Source organism: Dermacentor silvarum, chromosome 8 (genome assembly GCF_013339745.2).
Source record: "Dermacentor silvarum isolate Dsil-2018 chromosome 8, BIME_Dsil_1.4, whole genome shotgun sequence".
NCBI classification, from domain to species: domain Eukaryota; kingdom Metazoa; phylum Arthropoda; class Arachnida; order Ixodida; family Ixodidae; genus Dermacentor; species Dermacentor silvarum.
The window spans coordinates 73,499,943-73,510,102 of NC_051161.1; the positions used below are offsets into that span (position 1 = coordinate 73,499,943).

The window sequence follows — 10,160 nt, forward strand, 5'->3', positions numbered from 1 at the left end:
CCCGCGCGCGCGCACGCACACGCACACACGCACACACGCACACACGCACACGCGCACACGCACACACGCACACACGCGCACACACACACACACACACACACACACACACACACACACACACACACACACACACACACACACACACACACACACACACACACACACACACACACACAAGCGCGCGCGCGCGAACGCGCGCGCGCACACAAATTATACCGAGCCTTTTGTTAAGCGGACTTGCTGACTGCTACTGAGTACGACGGACGCCTTGAACGCATCATGTTTTCAGAGGCAGCATGCGCATACGTACGTGGCGCAATTCGAATCCATTCTATCCACAAGAAGTGCTTACTTCCTTATTACTGCGCAGCCGCGGCTGCGCGAAGGCCAGCTTTCTGGTTCTTTTTATTGATGTGCCCTGCACGGCCGGCACCGCCGCGGCTGCGCGGAGGCGAGCGCTATCTGGTGGTGGTGCAAGGAACTGAGCGGCTCGCGTGCTCCGCTGTGATTGGTTGGCCTATTCGGCAAGGAAACAGCCGGGCCGCAGCCGCGGTCACGAAACCCGGCGAGGTTCGCAAAGAACAGCTTCGTTTTTAATAACACCATTTGTGCCTCTTGCTGGTCTGGCTGTCTACTGATAATTAAAATCTCATTTGGCCGCCGCTATGGCAGTTAGTAGCGTGCCCACCAAAGCGCAGGAGCCGTGTCCGTGATGCGATGAACCTCGGCACGATCTGCCAACTTTGTACTCTCATTGAAAAAGCCACGCGCAGCCTTACGGACTACGCGAAATACTTCGAGGATCCTGCAAGACACTACTTCATTTGCCACTGCTCCCGCCTTCGAACGCCGACGCTATAGGGTCTCCCGGCAACTGATCGGACGGCCGACCTTTTACGGAAGTCAAGACCGTGGATGCGACCCGGGAAGCTATACAGCAAGGACGAGACAGCGGTTCGCGTGAGTCTGTGTGACTTCATTCTTAGAAAGAGTGCGGTATACATACGACGACGGCGGGAGGTGAATGGACAGCGCAGCATGCCGAGACACCTGAAGTTAATGGACCTGAGTGGCCGCTTATAGACGCGCCATGCCGTCTCCCGCGTGGCTGAATTGTCCGTGCGCAACTCTCCTCTGTCCTTTTGTCTCGCTTGTCCACCTCCTTCATATGCGCAGTGTAGCCAAATGCATGCCTGTTTAACCTTCGTGCCCTTCCTCATTTCCTTCTCACACTCTTTCGAGAGCGGCATTCTCTCCTTCTCACTCTCTTTCGAGAGCGCCAAATATTCTCTGCCTCTCAGACATGCACTTGGGTCGTTTTTGTTTTCGTTATATTTTGATCCTTTGAGCATGAGTACAGGAACATTCATAGTGTTCACATACGTACAGTTCGCTATGCACTTGTGTTCTGCATACGCCCATGCAAAAGACAGTATCTTCAATTTCGTGTCCGATCGGCTTCTTCGGCAGATAAACATCCTGATAGTGTTTTTTCCATTTCTTGCCATATTAACTGTTCTTTTAGTTTTCGCTGGTACTTTCTGTGTGAAGATATCGTGGTAGCCGACTGTTCTGAATCAAACCTCTCGCATTTTGGCTGTTATAACATGCTACTACTTTCTCGTGTTGACTTACTTGCAGACTTGTGTCTACTATCGTAACTATACTCTTGTCTCTCGAGCTCCCTCGAGTCGCGTCCATGTATGGATCACCTCGCCGGGCGCAGCTGTTGCCATTTTGCGCAGGTGCGTTTTTAAGGATGTGCGCGAAACAGATGAGCGGGAAGCTGCAAAAGCTTTCGTTTCTTGTTTGTTCTGCCAAACAGGGCTGTTTCAAGCTCATACTTGCCTCTTGAGATCTTCAGGGCAAATAAAGAAAAATAAGTTGTTTCATGTCCTCAGCTTAAAAAAAAAATATTGAATCGTGACGAGCGTCCATCTCTGAGTGCTTAATATTTGAGTTTATTGCATCCATCCAAATCCGTAATTTTTTTTTATCGACAAGAATTTCATTTATAATTTTATTTAGTTTATACGCATTACCTTCTACATAACCTGCAGTAGTTGTAGGTAAAGCGTGCGGTTCAACGAAGAGGGGTAAAAGACAAAAAAGACAAAAAGAAAAAAAAGGGGACAGAAACCAATGACATTGCCATTTACTCGCGACTTAGCCGGTGAAACCTCCGGCATTATGTTCTACGTTAACGTTTTATGTTTTACCTCCGCTGTCACGCACGTTCGCGCTCCACGCCTCCGCCGCTGCTGTCGTTTCCTCCTCGCCATCGACGCCGTACTGCGATGGTCATTGCAGACTACGTCGACCGTTCCTGCGAGCGCAATCGAAAGTACATAGCCAAGGCAAAGGAGCGTGCGCCCGAAGAACATAGAGATGAAAGCGAGACGTGCATCAAGCGCGCCTGTCGTTGACATATAGGAGCAACCCTTAATGTGCGTCTCTCAATTTTTTTTCCATGTCCCGCGTACGCGCCTGTTGTGCCTTAACCATCACGTATACCATAAAAACTAGCACGAACGCAATCATCGGGACAGTAGGTCTGATGGCCGGCTGTGCACACGATTCGATGCGCTTGTCGGTCTCTCCCCCGGATATTTTACAGACACGCGAGAGGCAACAATATTTGTTTGCAAGCAAAAATAAAAAAAAGGAAAAGAAAGAAAGACAATAAAAAAAAAAAAGAACACAGGACCTTTTGTCGTCGACTCGTAACCGAGAAACCGCGGTCTTTTCGCCGCCGCGCGCGAAGCCGATTATACCCCCCTCTCCTCCTAGCAGATGCGCGCTCCCTGAAACGCGCGTCAAGCGCAAATTTTCTGCACGCTACACAAACACACACACACTCACACCGCGCATATACGTATACAGCGCGCGCAGCGAGTTGCATTTCGCACGCGCCACGGGTGTGTTTCACCAAAGACACGACGACGACCACAGAAGCGTGCCGTCCACGACGAGGACGGCAAACAACGACAAACGGTGCGCGTCTGTTGTTGCCGCGCGTCGCTTTGTACTCATCATCCTCCTCCTGCAGCTGCTGCTCGCGCGCAGTGGCATCTCCCAGGGATTCACTGGGTGCTACGAACACAATACGGGCACGGGGCGAATGACGGGACCCGCACGCACACACACACGGCATCACGGTACGCGTCGCGCGAAAATTTGGCGAAACGCTTCCGCGAGGCGCGCGCGCTTGGGCCGAGCGAAAACCGTCAAGGCGCACGACGACGTCAAGTGCGCGCTGGAAGAAGAAGAAGAGTCCATTGGCCCCCGCCTCCCTCGACTGCTCGGCAGCGGAGAAAGCGGGTTGACCCAGACTGGTGGCGGAGGGATGCCACAGTGTGCGTGTGTACTACGTTCACCCCCCCCTCTCGAAAATAAGAGAACACCGTCGAGGCGAGAGGAGGCACGGTCCTCTTAAAAGGCGCCCGGGCCCCTCGGACCGCCGAGAGACCGGTAGACGTCCGCGACCAGAGTGCCACAGGCTCGGACCCTCGGCGACCTTTGCTCTTTGCGCAGCGCGGCAGGAGCTTTCAGTAGCGGGCCGACGACCGACTCGTCGTCGTCCACGAGGAAGAAGAAGAGGCGCCCGCGCAAGTGGGTCAGTGGGGCGCACCGGCCCGCCAGCGCCGACGACGACGCCAACGAACGGGGCCAGCGTCGGCAGACGCACCGTGCACTGTCGTCCGGCAAGCAGCACACCGGTGTTCGGCTGCAGTAAGCGACCATGCGGACCGCCGTTGCCACGTTCGCGCTGCTCCTACTGCTCGGTGAGTCGCCGAAGGATGCCCGCCGCCGCCGCGGGGCCAAGCCGGCTGTTATAGCGACGGCTCCGGTGCCTTATGCAAATGATTCGTCTCGTCTTCCGCGCTTACACCCGCCGTGGTCCACACCCACCCTCGAGGCCTCGTCTCTCGCAACTCTTTTGAGTTTTCCGCGCGCTACCCGTGTGTTAGAGACGTCCAGTGCCAGGACCGCGAGTTGGAAAGACCACCCTTCTTATTCGATTACGAAGTTACAACGACGCTTGTTCACGGCTTTCAATGCAGAAACGAGACTTTCAAGATGACGCGTATAGAAGCGTGCCTAACGGTTCCTTCCCTACGAGTTTTACGTTTGTCTGTTTTTCTCTTTAGTTGGCTGGAGGCACTTTCGCGTAGCAGCTCCGTGCGCTTTAATTGTCTGGGGAGGCTTTGATAGGCGAGGCAAGGACGGGTGAGATAAGATCGACAAAGAAAGCGGCGCACAACTGTTCGCAATTCAAGGGCGGGGTCGATCTGTCAGCGGTTGTTCTCGAAACGTGCGGCGAGCCGCCTTCCATTATTATTATTTTTCTACTTCCTTTTGACCCGGACTAACGAATTAGATTACATTGTCAGCATAATCTCCGTCATGCGTGCAAAATCAGCTTTATCGCCATAATTTTGAGGTAGGGGTGGGGGGTGCGCTGAGTCGCTTATTCATGTACTCCATAATCTTGGTGTATAGCCTATAGTCTGTTGACATGATATGCATACATTCTTCCATAATATGCGGCCTCTATAGATAAACTCAACGGCGCGACTAACAGGTCGCGCCGGCAGAGTAATGTTGCTAAGAAAGGGTCTGCAATATCCTTAGTTCTCGGCACCTGCTACGACGATGCTTTGTAATTTTCATGTAAGGCCCGAAGCTCAGAGATGTTTTGCAAGTATAAACTGGAAGATGGGGTTTCATTCTTGGAAGCTTCGATGGGTAAGTGCACGACGAGTTACGAAACTGCGCATGAGCGGAGAATGCATAAAAAAGAAATCATTTTTATATAAGCAGCAGCGGCTTACAGTGCCTGCGGTATTTCGGACATGCGGCAAGCGTCCGTCTCGTAACGGAACTTTCCGAGCATACATTCCGCTCAAGTTATAACCGGCTACTTTGCAGCGTTCCTGTCAAACTGTTTCGACTATCTTTATGTTCTACGTAGATTATTGGTGTGAGTTAGGCTAATTAAGCCCCTAAGTATGCACTGGTAGGGTCATCATTGTATAGCATTCTGTTCTCAAGCGCACAGGAGCGTGAAAGGATTTGAAGGAAAGGCTAGGGTTCACTTGCGCGTGAAGAAGGCACTTGGGCGCGGCGGCGGTTTAGGCGCCTAATACGGTCAAACTGCAGTGCGTGTCTCTAATCTGACTTTGACCTCGTTGCCTGTCTATTCTGCCATAAGAGGAAACGCCATAGGCTTTAAACGCACGTAATGCCACCGACTAACGTACCACCTGTGTACACGCCCACTCTCAACGAAATGATTAAGAGTGGGGCAATTTTATTCTCATGACATATAACTATAGCAGACAGGCCACTCGGGTATAAGGCTCGACAAAGATTTCAGCGAGAGAGATAAAACTTTATTGTGTCCATGATGGAGTCTGGGGGCGGCGGGGGTTGGGAGACTAACCCCCAAGCCTCCCCTTCCTCAGACGGCGGCCAGCCCAACGAGCATCTAACTTAGACGGATATATGGTGGAAGGCGTACATAGGTGAATTCATGTTGTAATACAACCTGTATACAGCTTTTTTTCTTTTTTTAAGAGTAGCGTGATACATAGGTAAAACGAGCTAACGATGGGTCTCAAAGCAGAACGTGATATGCACAAGTGTAAAACGAACAAACCAGCACATTCACTCGAATTTGACACGCACGTTAAAGGAGTCCTGAACCGCCCGTGTATCTAAGTGGGGAAAAAAGAAAATAAGAAAAAGAAAACATACATTCATCGAATAGCATACGTCGCTGTAAACATATGCGACGAGTCTCAAAGTAGAACGCGATATGCGTACGTTTGAAACGAACAGACTACAGTTATCGCTCATTCTGTCAGTTCTTTTTGTTGATATACGAGTTTCGCACGTTCTGGATTACGCGATGTGCCTGCATATCCATCGTTATTCGTTAGCCGTGCATTAAGTAGCATTTCGCGGAACTAAACAAACGTAAAGAGTCGAGCGTTCGTAATGCCGTTCGCTCCTTGGTGCCTCTTGCATTTTTTTTTTTTTTTTGGTCTCCATGCAGTACAGCGATCGAAATCGGCTTTGGCTATATACCATGCGGCTCGTGAGGTCACGCCCTACTCTCGTCTCAAACAAAAACGAGTAATTGAAAAGGTTATGTTCTGCGTAGCGCTAGATCTAAAATAGCTGCATGCAGGCCGCATTGGACGATTACGATTAAGACGAACACAAGCACATTCGTAGCTGAAAGGTTTATTGATATCATCCACGTCGAAAAACTAAATACCATTTGCGTATAACAAGAAACAAAAGGCCATACTCCATGACATACAGCATAAGCTGCTACGTAACCAAACCTGCCGTTTCTACCCTTCTTGATATTAGCTCAGCGCGCGGAAGGCTTGAAGACGACCTCGCGCATTAGGGCCACCGATTTCATAGTTGAAGGCTTTTCAGTAACGCCCCGTTACGCGTACGGCTTAGTTTCCTCCGACATCATCCACTCTCAGTGGCACGACAGTGTAGACCTACACAGAGGAGTTCATTGGCCCGTGAATGGGACGTTAGAGGGAGCGAATGGGGAGGAGGGGAACGCTCGTAGTTTGTGCCAGCTGAGATCCGCCTGAACTAACCACGACAACAACGACAGCAGCAGCAGCAGCAACAACAGAAACATTGTTGAAGATGCGTGACTTGGCTTGGCGTGCATGTCACACTCCGGAGAACACAACTCGCACTGGGCGCGGCGCACGCGAATAGTAAAAGGGTCTCCATACAAAGCGGCGCGTAAAGGAGGCAACGCCTGAAAGCCGCTATAGCTGCGACGTCACCGTTAGAGGGCGAGCGCCATTACCGCTGCGGCTGGACGCGCTCAGACGCGCACGGCAGGGGGCGTTCACGTCGCCGATGACGGCACTCAAGCTTGGCCGCTCTCTGCGTCCTGTGCCGGCACGTGCGGCTAGGCTGTAGTGTCAGGGGTGGGGGCAGCAACCACAGTGGAGCGTACTTCTGACGTATCGGAGGCGTCTCCAGACGTCGACGCGTATACGTGTCGCGTCGCGCGATAGGACGCGATTGAGATGGGCCGAAATGTGTACCGCTTTGCGCGGTGTTCGGTTTTCTTTTTTTTTTTCTTGTAACCGCATAATGGCACATACTGGCGGATCTTAGTGCATTCATCTCACAGTGTTACACAAAGACTAAAAAAAAAAAAAAATAAATAAACGTCGAAAATAGGTCGCATATGGTTGCATGCGTGCTTGAAAACACAGCGCGTTATGCAAAACGAGAATGTAATACGAGAGGTGATCGCGTGCTAGAAATAAAAGAGTGCCAGCGAGCCAGAAAGCTTTCGTTGAATGTGCGCCAAGGAAGAGTTCTAATCATTCTGATCCTCATATCGACAGAGATAGGCGAAATTGGCACGCCAAGATATGGGCAGTGAGAAAAACCTGTGTTGTGTGAGGGGTTTTCACGGCTCCCATCATTCTCAAAGGCGTCGCCGGCTCGGGCTAACGGGCGCATCTTCCAACTTAATCTTACCAAACCGGACTACCCGCGTGTCGCTGCAATTCGACGCCACAAAACGCGGCCGCGCGCTCACGTGCTCATAGGCCGCGGCAGACTTGTTAGGCTGGTTGTGAATATCTGTGACACCGGATGACCGTTCTTGTATGGTTGCCCTGGCAATGCGAACGCCTGCACTGAATGCGGGCGTCAGACCGCAGGAAACCGTATACATTCTGATGTTATTTTTTTTTCTTTTACTACCTAAACGGGTCTTGCATGCATAGAATATAATAGAACTGGAAGTCAGCAGTCCCAGACCGGTAGTCGTGTCTCGCAGATAACGCCGCCTGACCTTATACGATTGTACTCATAGTTGTCAGTAAACGTGACTAACGTTGCTAATGTGCTGAGCGACATTAACATGCGCTGATATTCACAGGAAGGCGCTATCTGGGGCCCCATCGCAACGGGTAACATCTATCACGCAGCATAACAATACTGCCTTTCTTTAGTTGGTTCACCCAAGTACCGCAGTCATAGTCTACTAGGCAGCACGTTCGCTTCTGTGACTATAGGACTCTCCTGATAACGACCGCTGATGACGTTGTACCACGTATACAGTGCTCACGGATTGAAACGCGACAGGCAAATTTTGGGTAGAACACTCTTGCTGTGCAATTACTCGAGAGTACCATGCCTTGTTGCTTCGAATCTGGTCACGAAAGGTGACGCGGACTCTGATCTAAGCGTACGACTCGAGATTGCGCCGATGTCACACAAACTACCGACGGTGGAAACAAAAGCATGCGCATTGGTTAGGCCTCAATTGTCCCATTTCAATCCGTGAGCACTGTACATCGTTCGTGTTTCATATGCACAGCGTAGAGCGACATTCGTATTATATAGCATGTGGTTCAATGGTGCAACTTAATTGACTTCCTGTTCAGTGTCTAAGATTTAGCTTCAGCGACGAAAAATACAATAAAGTAACGGCGCGAATTCCTGCGTAACATTGTACTTGTCTTTTTATTTCCTTAATGGGGCCTAACATATGAAACTTACTGTTAATCCAACGTTTCCAAAGAACTGACAGAAAAGAAAGCCTAACGTTTTACTTCCTAAAGAAAGAAAAGTGCGCTCCGTCCGGGGGGTTCAAATTCTCGTGGTTCTTCATTTGAAACAACTATTTGTCGGTGTTCGGGACCTCTACCGTGAGTCATTTCGTTCACGACTGCTCACGACTCGCCCGTGCTGCATTCATTCATAAGAAGTCGCGTACTTGCGTACGAAGGGATTCCTGGTAGTTTTTCCATCCTATACCATGTGAACATAGGGAAAGACATCTCGCTTATATCCCCTCCAGTCACGGCGTAATTGAAAACCAGGAAAACTAAGCTTCGGATAAACTGAACTTCCTGTCCACTCAACGCGGCTTCATTTGACTTTAATGCGCTAAGTGCTGCTCCACACCACCACTTTGCTTTCGGCTAAGTGGTGTTGTGCAACGATATTTGACTGCTCCATATATAGTTACGAGCCCTCTCCAGAATATGCACAAAACATCATCCTGCAGACTTTTGTTAATGGAGTCTACAATGCCTTGGAATAAAATGGCGGAAATTTGACGCATTCCTCAATAGTCTATCATACTACGTGACTGAAGGTGATAGGCACCACAACTGGCGGGGCAGAATCGTTCACTAACTTTATGCAGCCGTAACGTAACGTATTACACAACGACTGAAGTGATCCCTGTATTTCATTGGCACTCCAGGGAGATAGCACCTTCCCGTCGTAGGAATTGAAGCTCCGTGTCTTGTTCACTCGAGAGGCGGCGCTGTGTTTTATAGTTGATGAAGACAGTATAGCTAAATGGTGCATTTTCGAAACAAGATTAAGTGCAATAAGAAAGTAGAGGCAGAAAAAAAAAAAAACACAAGCGCTCTGTCCGATCTGTTTCTTGTCGTTCATTGTCTTTCATCTTGCTTACTTTTGTACCAGTTATTTTCCGATCAGAGGAGTCAAGCGAGAGCTTATAGTCGAGGTTCATTTGCGGACACGCGGCACATACGATGATGCGCGCCGCGCATATCGTGCCACAGTACAATTCACATGTAACGTGTTGTTTATTGGCAGGTATGCAGAAAACGAAACAGTGATATAGTTTTAATGGCTTTTGCACGACTAGACTGCACCTGTTTGTCGAATGCATGTTGTTGGTAAATACGAGCAGACAGAATCAAAACAAGCATGATCAAATAAGGGCTACCACTGATTCAGAGGCTGATACTCATTTCCTTGCCGCAGGTTGCTCGTAATAGCTTGCTCAAAAGACATGTGGGTTTCAGCGGAAATGTTCATACATTTTTTCAAAGTCTTTATACTGTGAGGCTAAAACCGGAATCTGCCAAAAGTACTAACATCACCAAAGTTCTTCAGTGGACAAAAAAAAAAAAAAAGATTGGAGGGAACAAGAACTTGGATGCAAGAGTCTCTCTTGTAGTTCTTCAAATCTTGTACTGGCCAACGTAAGTCAAAAGGCGTACGCGACGAAGAATAGCTTTGCCTGTGTTACAGATACTGTGCGCGTTTTCGAAATCTCTTCATAAATATCTGTCAGAAACCGTACAATCATATCAAACAGAATCAAA

The 10,160-nt window shown here is 49.6% G+C and overlaps 1 protein-coding gene across 2 annotated transcripts in view; it reads left to right on the forward strand.

The window, feature by feature from the left end:
- The first annotated feature begins 2,334 nt into the window (after positions 1 to 2,334).
- LOC119462703 (proline-rich protein 2-like) overlaps positions 2,335 to 10,160 on the forward strand; it is a 37,002-nt gene continuing 29,176 nt past the window's right edge. The window contains exon 1 of one of the 2 annotated variants that reach the window (XM_049672659.1): positions 2,335 to 2,447. Coding sequence is in view for 1 of the 2 variants with exons in the window: in XM_049672658.1 (XP_049528615.1) it covers positions 3,743 to 3,785 (43 nt within the window). In the remaining variant the exon portion in view is untranslated. Of the gene's footprint in view, positions 2,448 to 3,198; positions 3,786 to 10,160 lie in introns of those variants that run through there. The other variant, XM_049672658.1, reaches the window with a different exon arrangement.